General features: G+C 43.6%; 1 protein-coding gene across 1 annotated transcript in view; it reads left to right on the top strand.

Annotated features, from left to right (window-relative positions):
• Positions 1–27,238, top strand: part of LOC149215872 (uncharacterized) — a 56,919-nt gene extending 29,681 nt beyond the window's left edge. Inside the window, exon 3 of the mRNA XM_089389751.1 lies at positions 27,071–27,238. Within this exon, the coding sequence (XP_089245877.1) occupies positions 27,071–27,238 (168 nt within the window). The remainder of the gene's footprint in view (positions 1–27,070) is intronic.

Below are 27,238 nucleotides of genomic sequence, written 5' to 3'. Positions count from 1 at the left end.
CTGGAATTGCACATTGGGCAATCCCAACAGTCAACAGTCAGCCTGGATTGTACATTGCACAAATCCAATAGCCGGTCTTGCCTCCCAGATAGCCCAGAATTCCTTTTGCATAGTTATGGCAGCCAGTAACCCAACCTCCCATAAGAAATTGTGCAATCTTTACCTATCATTCCCCAAGTATGTGTTAAGTCATTCCCCAAATTCGCTTTGGTTTTCGCTCACGGATTTATTACCATGCATGTTGCTTTATATCCAGATCTTTTAGGTGTTCATCCACCTCTTAGCAGGACATGATCAATGGCCTCCAAGAGAGCATGAGAAAACGACACAGAGGGAAGTGCAACTGGAGTAGTAGTTGAGCAGGTGTCCGCGTGTCTACCAATCTATGAAGATACCAAGCTATTTATAGACAAGGACATCAAGCTGAAATGTTAAGAGGTCAATGAAGCATCTCCAAGCACTTTTTTGGAAGACCTCGAAGACGGTCAAGTGTATGTGAACATTCACAAGTCTGCCTTGTACCAGATTGCATGCAGATACCCCGTGTTCCCATGCGTGGAAATGATACACTAGATTGTCTCGTACACTGATCCTGAGACGATGACTTTAAGAAGTGTCAGCGGGAAGAAGCTTGCCACCTTATGGCACATGATTATGATGAGATGTATCATATGTCAAAGCCATGACTAACATGGAGACTCCTTTCAGCTTACCCAGCAGCGGTGCCAATTCCAGGGATATTCTGAAGAACTAGGTAAAGGAGTTGGCTAGATTCAAGACAACACCCAACCAAATCTATAAGTCGAAGATACTGCGGAAGGCATATTAATACTTGGTCATATTTTAATGTCGACTATGTGGCCAAGAAAGCACGAAAACCTTTCCGCAGACTTGGGTGATCGGGTTGGACCAACTGGCTAGAGAGGGTAAACCATGTAACTGGTCCGGCATGTTGGCTCATCAGCTGAATGAATAGGTACTTAAGGCTCGACAGTCACTTGGAGGAATGAAAGCAGAGATCTACTTGTTTGCCTACATCTTAGATGCAATCTATGCTCGACAGGAGTTCCGAGGCTTGGAGTGGGCATGGTCACTAATAGAGATTGATGTGAACACATATTGTAAATTGTTGTCTGAATGCAACATCAGAGGAGTAATCACATAGTTGCCCGATCATTTTGTTACCCCAGTTTACAAGATGATATTCGAACAATATCCACCCTGCATGTTGAAGGAAGCAATGGAGGCACTGATAGACATTGCTAATTGGTTTGCCTCACCATCCAACGCCTTCATATGAATGTTCAACGCAAAGAAGCCTCCGCATGTGCCACCAAAGTTTGCTTTGGACATACTCGTCATGCAAGAAGTAGCATATCACACCTCGATAGGATTGACAACTAGACTGCACCGGAAGAATAAGGCACCTTGGACTGCTCTTTTTTTGTAGATTGGGTTATATGAGATCCGAAGTATCAAGCAAGTAGATGTCAAATCAAAACTGATGAAGAATTATCCATTCGACCTCCGAAGCTACAATCCGTATGACCCACATTGTATTGTGAAATATCATTGCACGAGAGTGCTATTCAATTGGATCCACGGGGCATTTCATTGGGCCGAGGAGGCCCCATGGATATATTGCTACAGTTTCTCGAGACCCAATGAACAATTCGGCTTCGCTGTGGAGTGGTTAACGAAGCAACATGAACCAACATACTAGAGAGCATCAACACTAGTAGTAGTAGCAGCAGAGGCAAGCATACTAATGCGCAAAAAGGGCAAGAGGAAGATTGTCGATCGCATGGAGGAAGAGAAAAGTTGCAAGTTCTGAGCAGATCCACTTGTGGAGAAAGAAACTATGGCTATAGAGGCTAAGAGGCAACAACACGACAAGTGAATTGCGCAAAGGCAGAGGGATAAGAGAAGAATGGAAGAAGCATAGAAGGAGTTGCATGAGTTGAAGGAGCAACTCTGAAAGGAAAAAGAGATGCACAAGTAGGAGAGGGAAGCGTAACAACAATAGGTACAACAAGGGGTGAAACATGTGCAAACAAATGAAACAACACTCATACAGGTAGTGGATTCATTAGAACATCTGGCATTAGGCAGACATGCTGAACCATCGCAGGAGCAAGACTTTGCCCATGAGATAGAACAAGCACTTCAACAGTTGGATACGGATATGGAGCAATGGGAATTGGAATAGGACATCGACCTCATGCCTCATTACCAAAAGGTCGACTTACCCGCTTCATTGCATCCAGATGATGAGCAAGTCTCAAGTGACCAAGGAGGCACTGAGCTCCTTGGATATTACCCAGAAAGAGAGATGCACAACATCTAATTCGATGAGTCTCAAGATAGAGCTATGCAGTCTCACAGAGTGTCAACTTCGGAGGATCATACATCTCCTGCGCAAGTTGAGGGATGAGTGATCCTGTCTGATGTGCACAAACATCCAATAGCATTGGCCGATGCAATGAGAGTGTATGCCAAAGCCACTAGCTCAAGTGTTCACTTTCTGATAGCTGAAAATGAGTGAATGGGTAAAGAACTTCAGACGACCAAGAAGGAGGAGAGTTGATGATAGCGTCTGCCTGAGCTGAACTGAAGAAGGAAATACTAGATGAAATATTGTCCCTTGACAGAATTATGCGAGTGTTGTAATCCAAGTTTGGCACCTTGCATAAGGTAGTCTTCCATCTCAACGAATGGCAATGATGTGCTAGAAGAGCACATACCTTGACAAACTTTCATGCTGTTGTTGATTACATGCAAACATGGACGATGAGATACAAGGGAGCCCCACTTCACTTTGCTAAGATGATGAAGGCCAATGCGGTCGAGCTGAAAGCATGTATTCAGAGTCAGATCCGGAACTATGAAGAGCTCCCGCTGCTCATCACTAGTATACAGGCTTCCCATGCATGTGTGTTTAAGAGTATGGATGTTGTGGTGCGCGCACATGTGATCCCATATGTTGGGACTCTCACACAGGAAAAGATAAAGCGTTATGAAACCAACTCAAAAAAAGATAGAAAAGATAGATGAACGCCTTAGAAATAAGCCTCTTCGAGGGGGCAACGTCCTTTACATTACACAAATGAACAATTATTAGATGATACAAATGACAAAGCCTCCTTTTTATATGTAGGAGTCTAAGGGGTCATAATATAATCAGATCCGACATAACAATAATAATGTAAGGGCACAATAATAACAATAGTGGGCTTCTATGGGGCACAATAACAACAATATGGGGACTACATGGGCACAACAATATAATAAGGGGGTTGTACTAATAACAATAAGGGGTTACACTAGTAGTATAGGGACCTAACATGCCCCTCTCCTTCAAAAAGTGTTGTCCTCAACACTTGAGTAGTTCTTGATGCTTCTGTATAAAATTCTTGTCCTCCCATGTGGAATATTTAGTGGGCAAGTTCTTCCACTTGATGAGATACTCTAAAATTGATCAATTTCGTAGCTGTCGGGTTCTTGTTCCTGTGACTACTCTAGGTTCCAATATTATTTTTCCTTACTCGTTAAGTTTTGGCAATATTGTTTGAACTGGGATCTTCTGCAACTTTTGAATGAGTGGCCACACTTCTTCGTCCTTCTTCCATTCATCCCTTGCTTCGTTTATCCAATCTGGTTGGATAATAGAAATAGCACAAAAAATGCTTCCATGTCCTCATCCTTTCTTGAGAGTGCATATGCAACAACATTTTTCTTCCCTTTTTTGTAGATGATTTCAAAGTCATAACCCAACATATTTGTGACCCATTTTTTCTGTTCTTCTAAAGATAATCTTTGTTCTAAAAAGTATTTAAGACTATCATGTTCCATTTTTACCTTGAAGTGTCTTCCCATTAGGCAAGGTCGCCATTTCTTAAGTGCATGTAGTATTGCCAACATTTCCTTCTCATAAATAACTTGCTTCAGATGTAGTGGTAAAAATACCCAATCGCCTACATCAAAACTTCTTTCACTGCGATCTTGATTTGCCTGTTGTTTCATTCGATTCTGCACCAAAGTAGTGTTATCCTTTAAAAGTTGGAGAACTTGTTGTTGATACTTGATGTGATCTTTCACTGCTTGAATCTTTTTCTTCTTGATATGTCCTTCTATCTTGAGAGTTTGAGGAGTGAAAATTTCTTCCAATGCATTACAAGATATGGTCGGATTAATTTCTTGATGATTGATGTGATCTTTCACTTCTTGAACATTTTTCTTCTTGATATGTCCTTCTATCTTGATAGTTTGAGGAGTGGTAATTCCGGCCAATGCATTACAAGATATGGTCGAATTTATTTCTTCTTTCTCGATGTGATCTTTCACTTCTTGAACCTTTTTCTTCTTGATATGTCCGTCTATCTTGAGAGTTTGAGGAGTGGTAAATATTTCCAATGCTTTACAAGGTATGGTCGGATTCATTTCTTCTTTCTCCAGGGTTGGTTCCTGGTGTATATCCTCTTCTTTTGATGTTTCTTGATCCTTTTCTTCCTCCTCTTCACAATCAATGTAAAATAATTTCTTCTTAGCACACTTATGACCTTTAATGTATTTGTTATCACAATTGTAACAAAGTCCTTTTGCTCTTTTTTCTTCCAATTGTTGTGGTGTCACCCTTGTAGGTTGTGGAAGGCTAGGAGAAACAACACTTCCATCTTTATAGTTGTGAGGGGTAGAATTCCTTGTTTCCATAATTTCTCTTTCAATTTTTCTTGCCAACCTGAATGCCTTCTCCAATGAATCAGGTTCCCAAAGATGAACTTCATGTTGAATGCTATCGTTTAAAGTCCCTATGAATACATCAATCCTTTGCTTCTTTGGAATATAATTTACCCTTATATTCAATTTTTGAAAGCCCTCAATGTGCTTTGCCATTGAACCCTTTTGTTTGAGATTTATCAATAGGCTAAAGAAGGTGTTTCTCTTTGTATCCTCATAATGTGCTATCATTTCCTCCGTGAAAATTGACCACGTGACAAGTGGTTTATGAGAAAAAAGCCCTTTATACCATAAAAATTGATTTGTTTCTAAATAATTAGATGAAATACATACCTTTTTTAATAGTGGTACACCATGTTGATCAAAATATTTCTCCATCTGTAATATCCAATTTACTGGATCCTTGCCATCAAACTTCCTCATCTCCTTTTATCTTGATTTTCGGAGCTTGATCTTGAAACGATTGTAACTTTGTAATATCTAATCTTCTAGTGCTGAAATCACGACCTGCAGTAGCCCTCTATGTCCTCCTTCCAATGCTACCGGTCTGATTGAAATTGAATTCTCCAAGAAAGAGTTATACACAATCTCCCAAGATGACTTGATTATATGCTTTTTCAAAAGAGTGAACTTGTATGAGTTCCACGTGTCACTGTTTTGACCTTCGGATCTGAAAAATATACACAGAAAACTACAGTCTGTCCTATTTCTATAACTTCTTACGAACTTTCAATCTGATGCTCAGAGAGATAGTTATGACAATTTTCCCTAGGTCACTTGTTTAGGTTGTAATTCAGGCGTCTTCCAAAAGCCTAACTTCCTTAGATCATATATCCGCAAATATAGTGATACATGATGTGAAATTTGGGCCCGAAATTCAGATCGATGTATTCTCAAATGGGTTTCTTTTTTAGCTTCTGAAACTTCGTCTCAACAAATTTATAGCGCAAATTCGACAATGACCTATTTTAGATGAAATTTTGGAACTTGGAAAAACCCTAACTTCCTCAGATCATATCTCCAAAATTATAGCGATACAAGATCTAAAATTTGGACCCAAGGTTCAGTGCGATTTCACCTCAAATGGGTTTTTTTTAGCTTCTGAAACGTTGCAGAAAACCAGTTATAGCAAAAAGGCCACAATGACCTGTTTGGAGCAGCAAAACCGTAGAATCCAAAGCTCTGATAACAAATTTTATAAAACCAGCTCACAAAAAGATAGGAAAGATAGATGAATGCCTTAGAAATAAGCCTCTTCGAGGGGGAAACCTCCTTTACATCACATAGATGAACAATTCTTGGATGATACAAATGACAAGGCCTCCATTCTATATGTAGGAGTCTAAGGGATCATAATATAATTAGAGCTGACATAACAATAATAATGTAAGGGCACAATAATAACAATAGTGGGCTTTTATGGGGCACAATAATAACAATATGGGGACTACATGGGCATAACAATATAATAAGGGGGTTGTCCTAATAACAATAAGGGGTTACACTAGTAGTATAGGGACCTAACATAAAGGCATAGGTCTAAATAGAGCTTGACTCGTACTTCAACGAGTTGATGCGCATTGCTACCAGCCCAGACATGCCCATCAATGCAGACATCATGCACAAGTATGTTGCTGGTCCGACTGCATTGAAGACAATGATGCACATGCTTACATATGAGTTGGACAAAGGAGCCTAATCAATGTACCCAGATGCTATGGAGGCAAGAGTCAGGTTCTAGAAAGATGTCACCTTGGAGCACACGGATAGCATCATGGACTACTGATCTTAGCATCAGTATGTTACTGTTGATTAGCGCGAGGATGTTGAGGAGTTGGACTTCCATGGTTTTCTAAGTCATAGTGATGTATAGCATGGCTTTCTCAAGCCATTTCTCTCACATGGGTACATGTGAATTGTAATGTAATGCCTTGACAAGTGTAAGTCAAGTATCGATAGTGGGATGTAACAGTAATAGAGTAGATGAAGAGTCATGAGGGTAGTTGAATTGTCACAAAGGGGAATGTTAAGGGTCACCTGACCCTTTGCTATAAATAGTCTCTCATAACTCATTATAGAGGCTTTTGGTCAGACAGGCTTCCGATAAGACTATCTTGGAGAGAGCTTGGATAGTATTGTAACGAGCCTTGGCTTCTCCACTATGTAGAGCTAGTACATCTCTTTGGAGGAGCAGGCGGTTGTGGCTCTAACGTTCCGCTATCAGAACTAGTGGTTGGACATGGATGTATTATATGACCGGAACTTACACTTCTTAATATAACAAGAGCCAACACGTTTCATGCATATGTTGTATTGCATTCTATGCTATCTAGTTTACTCTAAATGATATATGTATTGGTTTGCTTACACACGCATGTATAGATATAGATATTTGTGTATGTATGTATGTACGAATCATTTTGAAATGTGTTGTCGGTTTAACCATCACTTTTGATTGCTTGCTAACTATCCTTCCATGTTGTGATGTATCTTTGCTTGTGTGTTCCCTTCTTAATTGCATGCTATCACAGGTTTCCAAGGGGCGCACTCACCTCAACTCTGTGTGTTAGAACCTCTCATGCACTTTCCTTGGCTCGCTACAATTGTCACACCCTTGCTACCAATAGAGTTATCTTACTTACCTCTATGTGAAATCATGGTCAAGGCATTACAATACGACCCACTGCTGGGACTCCTACACCAAACAGTCTGAGGTCAAATTGGGACTTCTTACTGGGGAGATCCCCTGACACGTTGGCAGGTCTAGCACTGTCAACATTTCTAGTGCTATAAGAAGGGCTAGATGATAAGATGTGTCCTCTCATCTTGTTTTGAACCTTTGCATATCTATCATGGATTCTTTCACTCTTCTCCCTCCACGTTGTTTTTTGAATCATGAAGATGTCACCATCACGAGGGAGTTCTTTGATCTCTTGTCCACTTACACGTATGATGGTGAAGGCGAAGTGGCCTGGCTTGAGTTCTTACATGACTTTCTTTCCATGCTTCATGAGGAAGATGGGTGTTTTGACGAACAGGCCAGCTTGTTGCTTGCATACACACTTCACGAATCTCCACTTCGATGGCTGTGCAGCCTACCGGCTGACAACATGCACTCACTTGAGCACTTCTGTGATCTTATTGAAGAAACTTTCTATCATTTGATGCAGACCATCTTGACCAAAAATTGTTACAACAACGGAAGGCTCCTCATGAACCAACTATGGATTTTTGGCAGCACTTCCGTGACTTGCAGTTTCAAGCTCCAAAGAGCCAGTTGAAATTTTTCTATCTTTGCAACTTGTTCGAGTATTGCCTTAAGAAATCTGATCATCCCAAGAAGAAGTTTGAAATCAAGCCTCACTCAACATTCTTCAGTGATGGAGCTGCGCAATCCCAGACAGAGATGGTCACTGTCACAAGTGACTGTCTGCCATCCCCTCATCAAACAGCTCCACCACTGCAAAGTGATGTTGAGGATCATGCTCACACACTTGTTCAGCTGTCACATCCTCCCAACATCACTTCACTTAATTTTTGCGCAGATTTGGTTGTGAGTCCATCGAGTTGTCATATGCATTTTGTTCCACAACCTCCGTCTTCGCACTCGGCTATTCCTATAGATGATATTGTCTTGTGTTCTTCCATTCCGGACTCTACACTTGTTGTGAATGAGGAGCAAGCCACTAACAGATTTGGTGTTGCATAACCAACATGCATTGTCGTTCATGAAGAATGTGAGTGGGAGCTTGAGCATCAACACTCGGTGAAGGATGACTCCCTTCTGTCTGAGCCCCCTCCATTATTTCCTGACATCTTTGGTGAACCTGCCATCCATGATTTCGCATGTGTATCTTCATCCATGGATGTACCCATTGTTGATCAGTCGTAGGACACATTGGATGTCAGTCCATCATTCAACAATGGAGAGGATAAGTTATTCATTGAAAATCCACTTGATCTTTCATCTGTCTTTTTCGGAAACACAGAGGATGATTTTGTCTGCTTTTCATCTACCCCTCTGTTTGATTCATCAGATCATGAGGATGCCAATGAAATCATTGATTATCTTGATCATGGTTGTCGTGATCCATTTACCCCTATATTCGATCATGATCACGATCCTATTGCAATTGATTTTTCGAAGCCACCGGTTTATGATGATTTATCTGACGATGAAGTTGAAACACCCAAGACTTTCGAGGCACTTCAGCGCAAGCTAATGGTTATGTCAAGTCCTTGCTCTCTTGAGATTAGTCTTACTTCCGATCAGGAAACTGTTCAACCACCCACGACTCCTCATCACTCATTTGTATGCATTGAATATCAATTTCACACACAGATCATACTTCCTCCACTCGAACTACACGATCCTATCGCTCATGCATTGGAGGAATCCTACATTGTAAGAACACGTGCGTGACGCTAGTTGTCTTTGTTTATTTCGTTTGCTTGCATGGCACAGTCAAGAGTGTGCATACACCTCAAAGTTGCACGTAGTGTCACATAGCACCATGATAAGTCCACGAACCGCTTCTCATGCGCTTGCACTCACTTATGTCCTGTGGGCACTTTGAAACATGAAGTGTGGTGGGCTCCAGTATTGTAGCAATAATGCTACAACTCCTGGAGCTTCCGATCTCTAATTTTATCAACCCGGTAGTTCGTACAAACTTGGAAGCGACGGTGCTGTATGCACAAGTACTAGCTCTTGTCGCAGCTGTCACTTGGTCAGCTGGCACAAGTCCGCTAGGGCTCAAGCCAACTTCTATAGGCTCACAGAAGAAGCTTTATGAACGATGGACGAAAGCTAACTTAAAGAAGACTAACCTAGTTGCAGAAAGAAACTGAAAGCCAATAAAGCATGAAAACCCTAGTAAACCCTAGTTTGACTAGCTAGACCCTTACAATGCAAAACTGTGAATGAAACTACTACCACTAATGCCATCACTTGTATTGAACTGAAATACATGCATCTAAGCTACTTGCATCTGAAAAGACATGTTTTTGTATTTTTTCATTAAGTGGTTGGAGTTATTGTAATGATGCTTTTGATTAGGGTTTGGTTGTGCAGGAGCAGTTTGAATGGAAGGAAAGCATGGGCAAGTTCAGGATGGCTAGGGGAGGTCCCAGAGGGTCTCTAGCATCAGTCCACAGAAGTCTACCACGTTCGGATGCTCAGCAACCGAGTTTGCAGGCTTCTACAGGAAGTCTGCAGGGGATCCTACAGGAAACTCAGGGGTTTCTACAGGAAGTCTGTGCAATTCTACAGGATGTTTGATCGAGGAAGTTTTGGGAGATGGTGAAGTGTTGGAGTGGTGTGGGAGGATAGGTGAGATGGAGATGGAGTTGGTGATGGCTCAGGAGCAGAGAAATCAGATGGAGGGAGAGTGCATGCAGTGGGTTGATGGCTGGAAGTATAGGATCAACGAAATTTTAAGTAGATGGAGCTAAGTGAATAATGGATGAGTTGGAGGGTAAATGAGTTGGACAGAGGCTGAGTAGGTGGATTGAGGAGAGATCGAGAAGAAGAAGAAGGAAGTGGAATGACAAGGAGCAGCGTAAATGAAACAAATGACATATGCACCAATAAAACGAGAAATTCATTAACCTATGATAACTGTGCCATGAAACCTATGAACAACAATGGGAAACCAAGAAATGAAACTCGTGCATGGAAGTGAAACGTAGAAGTATGGTTCAATGTCAAAAGTGCATGGATGGATCTTCAACGAAAATGTCTATGTTGCAGCCTACATGGAAGTGAGAAGAATTGCGTTTCTTTTTGGTGGTTGGTTATGGACTTCACCCCAATCCCTAACAGAGATGGCAGTGAGCTTTAACAACCTTTTTCTAGAGCTCCAATGACTTATACCTATCCTCTTCTACTCTAAGCAACTGAAAGCAAATTCACCATGAACTAATCCTATGCAATCTCATAAAACGAAATCAACAACCTGTAAATTCAAATTGCATGTCAAAGTTAAAGAACGAAGTGCTGGAACGAAAGGCAAATAACATTACAACACAGAGGAGATCTATTGCTCTCAGGTTGGGCCCTAACCTGAGAGCTATAGCTCCCTTAGAAATTCAGAATGAGATCAAAATCTGCCTTCTTTATTCATAACCAAAAATCTGATGTCATGCCAAAACTGGCTTACAAAAAGAATCAACACCGAGCTGTGCTCAAAAACTACAATAGTAACACGAAAGTTTCAACAACCTATCGAAGGCTACGGCCTCTATATTTATGCAAAAAAGATGATCCAACAGGTGTCCTTGATTTGTGGAGCTCGGCTGTCCAACTGAGGGTTAAACTGCTGATCCTGTAGGACAGTTATGACTGTTGTTCCTGTAGAACAGTTATAACTGCTGTTCCTGTAGAACAGTTGGCTGCCTCTAAGCTCGGTGGGGAGATAGATTGGAGCTCGGAGCTATGGTGGGAATTACGAGGAAGGTCCCCAAGACCGTGGACATCCTCTCCTAAAAACCAGCAGTGCCACCTCACTGTCTCCTTGTCTCCTTTTTCGTGGTCTTTGCTCCCTTTTAATGCCAAAAACCTGAAAGCATCATGCATTAGTCACGTAGATAAAATGTCTACCCTTCTTCCTACAAACAACACGAATAAACCAAGAAATGAATGCATAAGCAATAAAAAATGAATGGTTTGAGCAGAGTAAGTAGGCCAAATGAGCCCAAATTATACCAAAAATTGGGGCTCATCATCACCCCCCAGCTAAACTATTTGCTCATCCTTGAGCAACTTTGCCCTGGCTCCTCGTCTTTGGCCGAGAACTAGAGCCGGGAGCATGCTTTTCCTTTCTTGTTTGTGGTGGCCTTTCGTTTTGTACCGAGGGTGGCACTTCTTCCTTTCCCATTTTTGGCGGACCTACCTTTGCTGCCCCTGGTGGTGACGACGGTGATGCTTCTTCCCCCTTTCCTATTTCCTTGAGCCGGGCTTCAGAAGGCGATTGGCCTATTTTTCGTGTCCATGAAGTTATTTTTGGGCTCCCCTTCTCGGGGGTGGCTGATGTTTTAGAGGGGGTTCTTGCACTGGGTGAAGTAGGGACACCCCCTAAAATGGTTTGGCTGCTGGGTGAAGGCTGTGGCTTGCCCGTGTCTACCCTCTTGCTTCTCCTGGCTTCAGATGGTAAAGGGGTCTCCCTCTCCCTCTTCTCCGCTGGCGTTGGAGGTGTACTGAGTGCAGCCAGCGCTGCTGCTGCCTCCTTTTCGAGGATACCAGCCTTCTCTTTCTTGCGTTTTGCTCTCTCAGAGCTCCTTGTAGAGGGCCCCTCCTTTTCAGATTCCGGGCTTCCTATAGAAGCCCCTGCTTTGCCCACTTCCGGGCTTCCTGTAGAAGATTCTTTCTTTCCCGCTTTTGGGCTTCCTGTAGAAGGCCCTTTCTCTGTCTTCAGGCTTCCTGTAGGAGCCTGTTTCTCAATGACTTTCGGGCTTCCTGTAGGAGGCCCTTTCTCTGTCTTCAGGCTTCCTGTAGGAGCCTGTTTCTCAATGACTTTCGGGCTTCCTGTAGGAGGCCCTTTTTCCAATTTCGGGCTTCTTGTAGAATCCCTTGTCTCTGTCTTCGGGCTTCCTGTAGAAGCCTGTGTCTTCGTTTTCGGGCTTCCTGTAGAAGCCTATTTCTGTGTTTTCGGGCTTCCTATAGAAGCCTGTTTCTGCTTTCCTGTAGGTACAGGTGTCTCCGTCCTTACTTGCTTACCTGCCTGAGTTTTGCTTTTTGCTTTGGTTGCAGGTACTATGGAGGTACTTGGGCTGACGTGGACCACCTCAGCTTTGTCCATTCTGCTCCTCAGCCTCTTTTCTCTTGCTGACAGGATAGGTGTGCCACCTTTTTCTTAGTCCTCCTTTTCCCCATGCTTCTTCCTTCTTTCCTTCTTCTGTACTGTTGTCGGGGTTTCTTGGCCTTCTTCTTCCTGTCCCTCGGCCACTGCTTCTTGTTCCTCACTGCTGGAGGAACCCGTTTCTTCGATCAACATCTTAATGTCCCCATCTTTTGTCAAATTCCGGAAGGATTCCCATGAGAGGGGAACCTTATAAGAATGCAGCGCATCCTCCACAAGAAGCTTGATCAACCCATGGTGGGCTATCTGATCTAGTATTCCCTCCTTCAGCTTTGTAGCACACTCCATTAGAGACTGCAGGAGGTAATAAGGGATGCTCAGTTTTTGTTCTACAGGAAGGTCAATTCGGTGCCTCAACTCAGTGAGCAGCTGAAAGTGATATGCATACACGATGCTGAAACGACCTTCACAAGTAATATATTTCATGATTTGCAAACTGACTTCATTCCAAGGTGGCGATAGGCTCGTTCTTTGCACCCCATTTTTGTCCTCCGAGAATTCTTCCTCAGGTGGAAAGAATTATTTCTTTGCCTGCTGACTCAGCTTTCTCTCCTCTTTATCCCACGGCAGACCCATAGGAAGTTCTGTGATCCGACTGATATGTTCTGGGGTGAGCTTGAGGCTTAGACCTCTGAAGTTCACTGTGGCCAGTGTCTGAGATTTAGGCTTCAGAGCCTACAAGAATTCTTCGGCCACTTCATCATCGTAGCCCTGCAGCTTATCACAAAAAGGCATCCATTGGGCTCTGGTGAAGAGCTCTACCACTGCCGGGTTTTCCCTTAGTTTGGTTGAATCAGTGGGTTCCCGTCTTATAAACCCACCCGGCATAATGAACACGGTTGTTTTAATCAAAGGTGGCAAATGCAAAAGAGATTTGGTCTATTAAGGCAGAACATGCAGATAATCCACGAAATTCAACACAGTCTACCTAAACTGACATCCTGTAGAACGACAGCATAGGCACAACAAACAACAATTCCACCAATATCTTTATAACCAGACTGTAGACGATGGTCTTGCCACTTTTACTAACCAGTTGCATGAGGAGTTCAGGGTTACCTCTTTAATTGGCCACCTTTTTTCGTGAGGCACCCGCTTCCCTGTAGAAGATTGCGTTCCTGTAGACTGCGTTCCTGTAGAACTGCGTTCCTGTAGAACTGTGTTCCTGTAGAACTGCGTTCCTGTAGAACTGTGTTCCTGTAGGAGCAGTGTGCAATTCTCGGGGAGGACTGTAGTTGGCCCGCGTTCAAGGTGTGCTTCACCGGCGTTCTGGTAGCCAACAGCTCGGCGTATCAAAGTGCAGAGGAGATCAGAATAGCCACCCGAGTTTGAAGTGTTGGATGATAAATGCATGCGCATGATCTAGCCGATTAGATTTTGAATCGGCGCAATCAGTGGTGCGGTGGATGAGCTGTCCCCGCCGGACCGTTGGGTGACGTCATCCATCATTCGCCTGCGTATTCACTTGCTTCCGCATTCATTCCCACAGATTTGTCGCCGCCTTTTCCTGTTACTCTCATGCTTCTGACGAGAGTGTTCTCACGTGCATGCCGTTCATTCTCTTTGTCGTGGCCGCCACCCAAACATCCAATTACACTTTAACTAGCCGACGTGGCCAGTCGACTGGCCATACGGCTGCTCAACCATTCAATTTTACGCTATGCAAATGATTTCAAAGTAAGATTCATGCGATTTGATGGAAGGAAGGGTTGAGACACTTACCTGCGTGGCTGCACACAATTTTTCCAGTTCTTGGACAATGGTGAGTGGATCTACCCGCTGCATGCGACTTACACAGACCCGGAGGCTCGTGGTTACAGGCTGCCAATTGATGGAGTGGATGGGTTGCTTGCATGCGCCTGCGTTTTATTTCAGATGGCGGTGCTGTGAATGGTATCCACTCGAGCAGGTTGAACTGTTACAGGATTCCCGCGAGGTGTCTCGTAACAGTCCTTTCTCCTTGGGTGCATGCTGCACGATGGAGGTTTTGGCCTTTCAATCACGTTCCCGGAGCTCTTGATGTCTGCGGTATGAGATCCCAACATTTGTTTAACTTTGAAAATGGCTTTTCCTGCGAGAACTCATCGATCTTCTTTGTTGGTGCAGGGAACTTGGTCGCATGTCGACAAAGATGGTGGAGCAAGGTGACAACAATGTGCAAAGGTGCCAACAGAGGCTTGCATGCATCCAAACCAATCCATAGTCGCTAAATCTCCTTTTAAGATGGATTCTGGGCCGTCCCAAACTTCTACAGGAAGTTTCTTGTAGAACACAGAGCTTCCTGTAGAAAGTTCGGCCTTCCTGTAGAAAGTCTGTACTTTCCTGTAGAAAATCTGCACCTTCCTGTAGAAAGACTGCATCTTCCTGTAGAAAGACAGCATCTCCCTGTAGAAGATTCAAACCATGATAAAATTGCACATACCTTGAAAAAACATGGGTACCCTTGGAGGAGGTGCTGGTGAGGTTCCTTGACAGCATGATAAGGACCCTTGGCTTTGAGTTAGAGGGCTTCCTCTCCTCCATATAACATCTGCAACCTGCATGCAATTTTACCATATTTTGCTTATTGTTTTTTTTCTTTTTTTCTCTTTTTTTTTTCTTTTTTTTTTTGAAAGATAACAGGGGCGCCTCAAAGAGGTTTTCACCCGTGCCATCTGCCCTGAGCGCCTCAGAGAGGTTTTCACTCAAGGATCTTTTTCACCTTTTCTCTTTTTTTTGAAAGACAATAGGGGCGCCTCAATGAGGTTTTCACCCCTACTACCTGCCTTGGGCGCCTCAGAGAGGTTTTCACCCAAGGATCTTTATTTTTTTCCTTTTTTTTTTTTTGTTTTTATATCCCTCAGGGTATGCCAAAAGCAGAGACAGAACCCTTCTCTATGACCAATACAGATTTCTCCATAGTTTTGATGAACTCCTGTCTTGAGAGAGGTCTTCTGTAGATCTTCAAACGATGCCCATTGACAAGCATGGGAATGGCTTCCTCATCAATGGTTCGAATGAGGATAGATCCATTGTCATGGCATTTCTCCACTGCATATGGTCCTAGCCATCTGGTTCTCAACTTCCCCTTGAAATCTTTGTATCTGGAGTCATACAACAAAGCCCAATCTCCTGGCTGAAATTACTTGTCATGGAGATGTTGGTCATGCCACACCTTTCTCTGAAGTTGAACCACTTCTGAGTGAAGGAGGGCCTGCATTCGGTGCTCATCCAGGCCATTCAGCTGCAGTAGCCTTTCTTGTTGTGCATGGCTGAGATCTAGGTCCAGCTGAGCTGCCATCCTCAAGGTGTTGTATTCAAACTCAATGGACAGCAAAGCTTTCTTCCCATAGACCAGCTCATACGGTGTGAAGCCGGTGGTGGTCTTCCAAGTGGTGTTGTAAGCCCATGTGGCTTCATCCAGGCGATCTGCCCAGTCCTTTCTGCTGCTGCTCACCACCTTGGTCAAGATCCCTTCTAATGCTCTATTGGTGACTTCCACCTGCCCATTTGCTTGAGGGTGATAAGGGGTGGAAGTCCTATGCTTGATCTTGTGATGAGCTAGGAGATCTTCAACCAGGTTGGAGGTGAACTGGCTCCCTTGATCAGTGACCAGCTCTCTTGGATAGCCAAACTTATAGAAGATGTTCTCTCTTAGGAACTCGGCCACCTTTTCTTTTGTTGCTGCTTTGATTGCTTTGGTCTCTGCCCACTTTGTCAAATAGTCAGTACACATAATGATGTAAGACCTTTGCCTCGAAGAGGGGTTGATTGGGCCCACAAAGTCCATGCCCCACTTCTCAAATGGCTCAAGAGTCACTTGAGGTTGGAGAGGCATCTCATCCCTTTGGGTCGGTTTCCCCATTATTTGGCATTGGTCACACTGACTGACATATCTTCTGACATCTTGATGGAGTGTGGGCCAATAGTAGCCTACCTGCAGGATTTTGAAGGCAGTTCTCTTTGCTGCAAAATGTCCTCCACAAGGCCCATCATGACAAGTGAGGAGGATATCAAAGACTTCCTCCTCCCTTACACAACGCCTTAAGATCTGATCGGGGCCAAGCTTGAACAGATTGCCCCCGATCCAAGTAAATGAGGCACTTTTTCTGATGATTCTGCTCTTCTCTCTGGAAGATAGGTGTGGAGGGAACTGTGCTAAAACAAGATAGTTTGCTATATCAGCAAACCATGGAGAGAGTACTGAAATAGCAAACAGATGTTCATCGGGCATCTAGTCATCCACTGTTCCATCCTCATCTGCAGACAAATCCAGTCTAGATAAAAAGTCAGCAACAACAATTTATCTACCTGGTTTGTCAACAATGGTCAAATCAAACTGCTGCAATAAAAGTAACCATCTAATAATACGAGCATTCACATCTGGTTTATTCATTAGATATCTAATAGCAGCATGGTCAGTATGTACAAAAGTCTGGTAACCAGTAATATAATGTCGGAACTTGTTTAATGCATGGACCACAGCTAAGAATTCTTTCTCGGTGACAGTGTAATTCAGCTCAGCTTTGGACAAGTTCTTGCTAACAAAGTAAATGGCATATGGAAGTTTTTGCTCAACTTGTCCTAAAGCTGCTCCTATGGCTTTGTTCGAGGCATCAGTGTGGATGTGGAAAGGTAGGGCCCAGTTTGGACCTCTCAGGATTGGAGCTGACACCAACTTGTCCTTCAATTCATTTAAAGCCCTCTGACAATCATCAGTCCATTTAAACTCCACATCTTTTGCCAACAGACCGAACAATGGCGAGGCTAGCTTGCTGAAATCTTTAATGAATCTTCGGTAGTATCCTGCTAATCCCAAGAAACTTCGGACATCCCTTACCTTTTGAGGAGGTGGAACCCTCTTGATGAGAGCAATTTTGTTAGGATCCACCTGCAACCCTTGGCAAGAAATGGTATGGCCTAGCACGGTCCCTTCAGTCATTAGGAATTCACATTTTTCAGGACTAAGGGACAAGTTCATCTCGGTGCATTTGGTTAGGACTTTTCCCAGGTTGGACAATGCTTCCTGGAAGTTGGCCCCATAAGGAGTAAAGTCATCCATATAGATTTCTACTGCATCATGGACCAGCTCTGAGAAGATGCTCAAGACAGCTCTCTGGAAGGTAGCAGGAGCATTGCATAGCCCAAAGGGAAGGACTCGGTAGGCAAAAGTACCCCAAGGACAAGAGAAGGTGGTCTTATCTTGGTCTTCCGGGCTGATTTGGATTTGGTTGTACCCACTAAACCCATCCAGGAAAGAGAAGAACTTCTTTCCTGCCAGTCCATCCAACACTTGATCTATGAAAGGTAGAGGGAAATGGTCTTTCTTGGTAGCTTTGTTCAGTTCTCGGTAATCCACACAGATTCTCCACTTCCCATTTTTCTTGGGAACCAACACTAGAGGGGACACCCATTCACTATCTGAGATGGGGTAGATGAATCCGGCATCCAACAGTTTCTGCAATTCTTCCTTGACAATGTCCTTAAGGGCTGGATTCATTCTCCTCTGAGGTTGCCTTATCGGTTTACAATCCTCTTTGATGTATATATGATGGGTACAGACCGAAGGATGGACTCCTTTCATTTCCTTATAGCTCCAAGCAAAAGCATCTAGGTGGTTGGCCAATAGACTACACAGCTCCTTTTCCTGGGAAGGAGATAGGGAGGAGCTGATATTCAATGCTTTCCCAGGGCCAAACTCCACATTCTTGACTCTGGGAGTAATAGGGTTGGTTGTACAAAGATCCACTAAGGTACTAGCTTGGGCATCCTCCACCAATTTCTCTAAGGGTAGTGCACTGGAAGGTGGATTCTGGATCAAGGTCTCGATCAAGTCATCCTCGGTTGGAGGGTCTCTTCTAGTGGTATCTAGGGTGCACAGAGGTGCTGAGTACACCTCGTCTTCCTCTCCTTCTTCCAACCAGAGTGGTAAGTCATGCTCTAAGGAGGGTTGGGCAGGAGGGTATAGGACTAGTTGCTTGGACATGGGACCATTTTTGATGGTCATGTTTCCTGCACGACAACTTATGTAAGCATCTGCAGTAGCTAACCAAGGCCTTCCAAAAATGAGAGGATATCCAGTAAGCTTTGCCTTTGGTTGCAGAACCAGGAAGTCTGCAGGGTATTCCCAAGAATCAATAGAGACCAAGACATCCTCCACAATCCCTTCGGGAGTCACGGTGGAGCGATCTGCTAATTGCAGTACTGTCAAGGTCTTCCTCAAGGAACCCTGAAGATTGAGTTTAAGCATAGTATCCCTGGTCATCACATTAATGGCAGCCCCCAGATCAATCAAGGTGTGAGGTATAATGGTGCCATTGATGTGAACATCTACTACAAGACTTCCAGGATCTAGGTACTTTGGGCAGATGACTTGCCCTAACATAAGGTCAGACAGTTGTCCTATGACATTGATAGTTGAGGCCTCTTTCTTCCGTCTGCCTGGGTGTTTGAAACACTTCTCCTTAACCAGCTTGTTGTATATTGGCACATCCTTGATGGCTTGGAGAAGTGGTATTTTTACACACAACTGCTTGAGCTCACCCAGAAGCTCATCCTCCTCTGGGTTGGGTTGTGTGGTGGCTGTTAGTCTCTCAGGAAAGGGTGGAATAGCCTTTGGTTCACTTTCCTGTTTATCTTCCTCATCCTCTGGGGGAGGAGGTTGGCGATCTGGTAGAGTCTTTCCAGATCGAAGATTGATCTCCTGGATCTCCACAGCATAGGTAGGGCATGAGGTTTCCCCAGTGTATACCTGCTGGGCCTGTCTATTGTTGGGGTTCGGGTTCGGTTGAGCAGGAATTTGAGGTTGCCTTGGAGGAGCAGGAGGTAATGGCTGAGGTTGAACTGGTGGTGGAGGCAAGATGGCAGGAGGAGTGTTGTATTGGGGCCTCCACCCCGACTGAGGTGCATTCCATTGAGGTTGTGGCTGGGCATGTGAGTGATATGAATGAGAAGTAGGTTGAGTGGGGTACTGAGGTGGATAAGACCATGGAGGAGGCATGGACCATGAAGGATGAGCAGGGGGACCCCAGGAAGGCATAGGAGTCGATTGGTTGGGGCTGTAATAAGCTTGAGATGCCCCTTGCATCCCCTGCTGATAAGGTCTAGATCCCTGTGGCCTCCTTTGGTTAAGGTAATAGAGAGGCTCTGTGGGAGCTTCTGTCCCTTGGTACATGGCTTTAAACCCAGGTAAGGTTGGACACTGATTTGTGGGATGGTCCTCCTCACAAACGAAACACACTTCAACCGAATGTAATGGACATTCGTTCTTAGGGTGTCTCCTTGTGCACCTAGGGCAGAAGACAGCCAAGGCTCTCTCGGCTTCTTCTTTCTTTTGTTGAATCCTGAATGTGTCAAGCTGCATAGCAATGGTATGTCTCACCTCACTCTTAAGATCTTCTAATTGATTTGCAAGCTCATGTTTGGAGAAAGGGACACTAGTTGAGAGGTGGTTTCCTCTACCTCGTTTCCGAGCTGTCCTGGAGTGGTTTCTAAACACAGTCTTGATGTCCTCATAAGGCAGTTGATAAATGTCCCCCCCAGCTAACATGTGAAGGGTATCTAAGAGGTCTTCAGGGACTCCTCGGAGCAGGACCAACTTGAGGGATTCAGGGTCAAGTGTGCACCTGGCCCGCTTATAGCTTAGTTGGAACCTCTCCTCATAATCCTCTAAGGACTCATCATTTCCCATGGACATCCGAAAGATTTCCCCCTTTGTTTCCTTGGACCTACAGTAATCCCGGTACTTGGTGTTGAAAGCTTGCTGCATCTGAGCCCAAGTGGTGATACTATTCCCAGGTAAGCCCATGAACCAGCGTAGTGCTGCATCCTTAAGAGTGGAAGGGAAAAGTTTCAACTTTTGCTCATCTTCAGTATAGTCATAGGTTCTACAAAGGACAACAAACTCAAACAGGAAGGTATCTGGATCTTCAGTGGTCAGCCCATGGAAGTGAAGTAAGGCGGAGGGGCTAATGTTCTTCATTTTCATCTCTCCATTGGTCTCTCGGATGGGAAAGGCACCTTCTATTCTCTCATCTTCTCTTCTATTGTCAGCCATAGCTTCAGATGGAGTGGTCTCTAACTCTTCTTCTACTATAGGGTCTTTGGATATCTTAGGATGTTCACCTATAGGTTCTTCTGGGTCACTGTCACCAAAGAAGAGAGAAGGGTGACTCAGTGATGTGGTGCGGGTGTTTGGTAGGAATTTGCTTGATCTATCTCGGTTCCTACGAGGCATGAAATGGAAAAGACTTTCTTTTTCTTTTGATTGCTTTTGCTTTGCTTTTCTTTTGGTACCTGCAAAACTGAGACAGATTGATCTACAACTAACTATGAAAGATGCGAAATTAAACTAAAAGCAGGAAAGAACTAATCTACGTTGCTCAAAGGAAATTACAAGAATGGAAATGCTAGTCTACGCTTGCAGAAAGGAAATGCTAATCTATGAAAGCAGGAAATGCTAATCTATGAAAGCAGGAAATGTCTATGCTACTTTTGCAGAATGGAAATGAAGTAAACTACTTAGCAGAAGGCAAGAGTAAGAAAGTAGAAGAAAAGCAACAATTACTAATACTCTGATGCTTCCCCGGCAACGACGCCAAAAAGATGGTGGGCTCTAGTATTGTAGCAATAATGCTACAACTCCTGGAGCTTCCGATCTCTAATTTTATCAACCCGGTAGTTCGTACAAACTTGGAAGCGACGGTGCTGTATGCACAAGTACTAGCTCTTGTCGCAGCTGTCACTTGGTCAGCTGGCACAAGTCCGCTAGGGCTCAAGCCAACTTCTATAGGCTCACAGAAGAAGCTTTATGAATGATGGACGAAAGCTAACTTAAAGAAGACTAATCTAGTTGCAGAAAGAAACTGAAAGCCAATAAAGCATGAAAACCCTAGTAAACCCTAGTTTGACTAGCTAGACCCTTACAATGCAAAACTGTGAATGAAACTACTACCACTAATGCCATCACTTGTATTGAACTGAAATACATGCATCTAAGCTACTTGCATCTGAAAAGACATGTTTTTGTATTTTTTCATTAAGTGGTTGGAGTTATTGTAATGATGCTTTTGATTAGGGTTTGGTTGTGCAGGAGCGGTTTGAATGGAAGGAAAGCATGGGCAAGGTCAGGATGGCTAGGGGAGGTCTTAGAGGGTCTCTAGCATCAGTCCATAGAAGTCTACCACGTTCGGATGCTCAGCAACCGAGTTTGCAGGCTTCTACAGGAAGTCTGCAGGGGATCCTACAGGAAACTCAGGGGTTTCTACAGGAAGTCTGTGCAATTCTACAGGATTTTTGATCGAGGAAGTTTTGGGAGATGGTGAAGTGTTGGAGTGGTGTGAGAGGATAGGTGAGATGGAGATGGAGTTGGTGATGGCTCAGGAGCAGAGAAATCAGATGGAGGGAGAGTGCATGCAGTGGGTTGATGGCTGGAAGTATAGATCAACGAAAGTTTAAGTAGATGGAGCTAAGTGAATAATGGATGAGTTGGAGGGTAAATGAGTTGGACAGAGGCTGAGTAGGTGGATTGAGGAGAGATCGAGAAGAAGAATAAGGAAGTGGAATGACAAGGAGCAGCGTAAATGAAACAAATGACTTATGCACCAATAAAATGAGAAATTCATTAACCTATGATAACTGTGCCATGAAACCTATGAACAACAATGGGAAACCAAGAAATGAAACTCGTGCATGGAAGTGAAATGTAGAAGTATGGTTCAATGTCAAAAGTGCATGGATGGATCTTCAACGAAAATGTCTATGTTGCAGCCTGCATGGAAGTGAGAAGAACTGCGTTTCTTTTTGGTGGTTGGTTATGGACTTCACCCCAATCCCTAACAGAGATGGCAGTGAGCTTTAACAACCTTTTTTCTGGAGCTCCAATTACTTATACCTATCCTCTTCTACTCTAAGCAACTGAAAGCAAATTCACCATGAACTAATCCTATGCAATCTCATAAAACGAAATCAACAACCTGTAAATTCAAATTGCATGTCAAAGTTAAAGAACGAAGTGCTGGAACGAAAGGCAAATAACATTACAACACAGAGGAGATCTATTGCTCTAAGGTTGGGCCCTAACCTGAGAGCTATATCTCCCTTAGAAATTCAGAATGAGATCAAAATCTGCCTTCTTTATTCATAACCAAAAATCTGATGTCATGCCAAAACTGGCTTACAAAAAGAACCAACACCGAGCTGTGCTCAAAAACTACAATAGTAACACGAAAGTTTCAACAACCTATCAAAGGCTACGACCTCTATATTTATGCAAAAACGATGATCCAACAGGTGTCCTTGATTTGTGGAGCTCGGCTGTCCAACTGAGGGTTAAACTGCTGATCCTGTAGGACAGTTATGACTGCTGTTCCTGTAGAACAGTTATAACTGCTGTTCCTGTAGAACAGTTGGCTGCCTCTAAGCTCGGTGGGGAGATAGATTGGAGCTCGGAGCTATGGTGGGAATTAGGAGGAAGGTCCCCAAGACCGTGGACATCCTCTCCTAAAAACCAGCAGTGCCACCTCACTGTCTCCTTGTCTCCTTTTTCGTGGTCTTTGCTCCCTTTTAATGCCAAAAACCTAAAAGCATCATGCATTAGTCACGTAGATAAAATGTCTACCCTTCTTCCTACAAACAACACGAATAAACCAAGAAATGAATGCATAAGCAATAAAAAATGAATGGTTTGAGCAGAGCAAGTAGGCCAAATGAGCCCAAATTATACCAAAAATTGGGGCTCATCAAAGTGCGTTTCTATTCATTGTTATATCTTTCTTTCCTGCTGGTTCGCACAACTGGGTTGATCGCGGACCAAGCCTTCACCAACATGGCTCAACCAATGAGCCAGTGGCAACATTGGAAATATCACTTCACGTGATTAGGCCCATGCACCGTTAGTTTAGGAGTAGGAGTAGTGTTTGCTTTCAGCTGGTTTTCTTTCATGCTTGTTTTCTTACTTTCTTTGTTTGTTGGTTTGTTTCCTTGCTTGTTTTCTTACTCGCTTTGTTTTCTCTTTCACTTCTGCTTCTTCTTTGCTTTGTTTTTTATTGTTTACTTGTCTCGTTCGTAGGTTAGTTTCGCATGAAACCATGTATGACTCTTGAAACAAGCTGGGTAAAGTGCAAGAGGCCTTGTACAACTATCAGTATTTGGTTATCTATCATCCTGCCTCTGTATGAAGAACTTGTTACTCTTAGTCCATGATACGTTGATGGAAAATAGGTATTGTTCGAAGTGAACCTTGGTGAAAACACAACACTTGCGCGCTAATTAGTGTGACCTACTCTAGTCGGTTGTTTTTGGGTTAACCCTTGTCAGCTCAGTCAAGTAGAGTAAGGTGAGGGGGAAAAGCTTAATAGGCACGTCAAAGATATAATAAACTAATTCTCTTCTGGAACAACCTCTTCTGCTCTCAATAATTCAAGATCCCTCTTCTGCCTCTAAAATGAATAAGTGCTATGCACAATTGAAAATATGAAAAAAGAAAAAATCAAAAGTGAAAAAAATCAAAATAAAAAATGAATAAGGCGAAAGAAGAGAAAGGATTCTTGTGTAGAGAGGTGATGCGAGTAACTCCACCAGGGTACTAACCAGTCTCGCTGACAGCGGAGCCATGCTTGTGTTCCTATATGACTTCGCCGGGGTACTATCTAGGCCTGCTGGCAGTGGAGCAACACCAAAGATGAAACTAGGACTCCGATGACTATACTGCTTGTGCACCAATATACCCCTCAACCCCAATTGAAACAACTGTGTTGCCTTAGCTCGGAATGTGTGTCAATCAGCCAAGAGCTTGACATATGCTACATCTTACAATCAAACTAGTGTGAAACCAAGATGAACTGAGAACTGAACAATACTTCCGAAGGTGTTAGACTTGCTTTTCATGAACAAGGTCCATTCAGAGAGTTGGAGTTCTGCTAGTGTGTCACCAAGTGTTGTGGTGGCTACAACCAGCCTCAAGAATTTTGCCTTAACTTTGTTTTGGAGCCTCCCTACCAATGTTTCACAACACCTTGTCTTGATTCATCAAGTACATAAGCTTCAATGTTTTTCTGGTACAAAGATAGCATGTCGATCAAAGCTTGATGCATTCCCATCACAAGCTTTTCATCTAGACTTGGTCCAACTGCATACTGAGTAGCTCCCCCAAGAAATTCCGAAATTCTGGAGGGCAACCAACCTTCCCTCTAGAAATTACGCAATTCTGTCTGGTAGCCTACTGGGCTCCAGAATTGCGCAATCCTGCTAGTCAGGCTTCACCCAAAAAACTGCGCAATCCTTCCTAGCAGGCCTGCTCAGCCCAGGAATTGTGCAATCCTGGGCAGCAGTCAGCTGCTTTACCCAGAAATTGTGCAAATCTCCTAGGCAGCCAGCCCAACTCCCACTCTGAAATTCACATTTCTCCCAACAATTGAGCAGCCTCATGCATGAGCAGTTGGGTTGACCAGTTCCACCCGGGACCAAGGAAACTTGACTTGCATGCATGGCTTGATTTTTCCCAGAATAGCAAAAGGCAACATGCAAAAATCATCCCTTGATTCAGGGAGCTATTTTTAGCAGCCAGAGGTTACATGCAAAGTTCATTTTAGAAACTTTCCTCCAAGTGTCTCTTTTTCCTAGATTTGTGGCATGCGCGTCATGAGCTCAAACTTATTTATTCGATGCATCAAAGCTCATTCTTTCACATCAATCTTGGAGCTCTGACATCCCACAACACATCCAAGACTCTTCGACACATCTGGCTCATCTATTCATGGGTAAGTGGTCTCAACTTGTCTTTTTCAACATTTTTGTTGCTTTTTGTGTTTTTGCTTGTGTGAGTGTTGTTTGCTTGATTTCCTTGAACACTTGATGTCATTTACATGCATACTATCTTGTACTAGCACTGTTTCATGTTTTGTTGCTATCTCATTGTTGTCACATGCATGAAACTGTTTTGCACAAACGGTCGCCGATTCGGCGACTTGCTTCACCCACATGCATGTTGATCTGTTTACTAAATATTTCATTCAATGTTTGCATGCATGACCAATCACTTCTACTTTCACTTAGTTTCGCCATGCATTCACTTTCAGATTTGCTTTCAGTTGCTCATCAGCGGGTCTGGGTAGCCTTGGCTCGGACTCTACCTCACCAGACAACATCGCACAATCTGGAGAAGGAAAGCTCTATCTTCCTCTCCAGAAATGTGCATTTTTGCAAAGACACTATCCTCCAAGACTTTTTTGCGCATTTCTGAAGGATAGTGACTTATGGCCCAAAATATTGTGCAATGTAGTCCCTGAGCCTGCAGTCATTGCTAGCTGGAATTACGCTTTGCACAATCCCAACAATCAGCATGGATTGCGTATTGCGCAAATCCAACAACCAGTCTTGCCTCCCAGACAAGCTCAGACTTCCTTTTGCGCAGTTCTGGCAGCTAGTTACCCAGCCTCCCAGAAGAAATTTCACAATCTTTGCCTATCATTCCCCAGGTATGTGTTAAGCCATTCCCTAAATTTGATTTGGTTTTCACTGACAGATTTCTTACCATGCATGTTGCTTTGTCTCTAGAAATTTCAGGTGTTCATCTGCCTCTTAGTAGCATAGGATCAATGGTCTCCAAGAGAGCAGGATCAAAGGACACAGACGGAAGTGCAACTGGAGCAGCAGTTGAGGAGGTGTCCACATGTCTACCAATATATGAAGATACAAAGTTGTTCTAGAGAAAGACATCAAGCTGAAATGGCAAGAGGTCAATGAAGCATTTGCAGGCACTTTTGCATAAGACCTCGAAGATGGTTAGGTGTATGTGAACATTCACAAGTCTGGCTTGTACCAGATTGCATGAGGATACCTCGCGTTCCCATGCGCGAACATGATACACTGGGTAGTCTTGCACACTGATCCTGAGATGATGGCTCTAAGCAGTGCCAGCGGGACAAAGCTTTCCACCTTCTGGGCATAGCATTATGTTGAGATGTATCAGATGTCGAAACTTGTGACTATCATGGAGACTCCTTTTAGCTTACCCAACAGCAGTGCTAATTACAGGGACATTATGAAGAACTGGGTAAAGGAGTTGACTAGATTCAGGATGACACCCAACCAGATCTATAAGAAGAAGATGCTGTGGAAGGTGTATCAATACTTGGTCATATTTTCATGTCGACTATGTGGCCAAGAAAGCATGGAAACCTTCCTGCAGACTTGGGTGATTGCGCTGGACCAACTGGCCAGAAAGTGTAAACCATGTAACTAGTCTGACATGTTGGCTCATCAGCTGAAGGAACATGTATCGGAAGCTCGACAGTCACCCAGAGGTATGCAAAAAAATATACATGTCCTCCTACATCTTAGATGCAATCTGTGCCCAACAGGAGTTCCCGGGCTTGGAGTGGGCATGGTCACCGATGGAGACTGCTATGAACACATATTGTAAGTTTCTATTCGATTGCAGCTTGAGAGGAGTAATTACATGGCTGTCTGATCATTTTGTTATCCCATTTTACAAGATGATATTTGAACAGGATGCGCTCTACATGTCGAAGGAAGCAATGGAGGCACTGATAGACATTGCTGACTGGTATGCATCACCGTTCGACATCTTCATACGAATGTTCAGCATGGAGAAGCCTTCGCATGTTCTACCAAAGTTTGCCTTGGACATAGTAATCATGTAG

This window comes from Pinus tabuliformis, chromosome 1_1 (assembly GCF_031772625.1).
Source record: "Pinus tabuliformis cultivar Carrire ecotype Pingquan chromosome 1_1, CPIR1, whole genome shotgun sequence".
NCBI lineage: Eukaryota > Viridiplantae > Streptophyta > Pinopsida > Pinales > Pinaceae > Pinus > Pinus tabuliformis.
The sequence above is the reverse complement of the archived record's forward strand: the minus strand, read 5'-3'. Positions and strand labels throughout refer to the sequence as shown.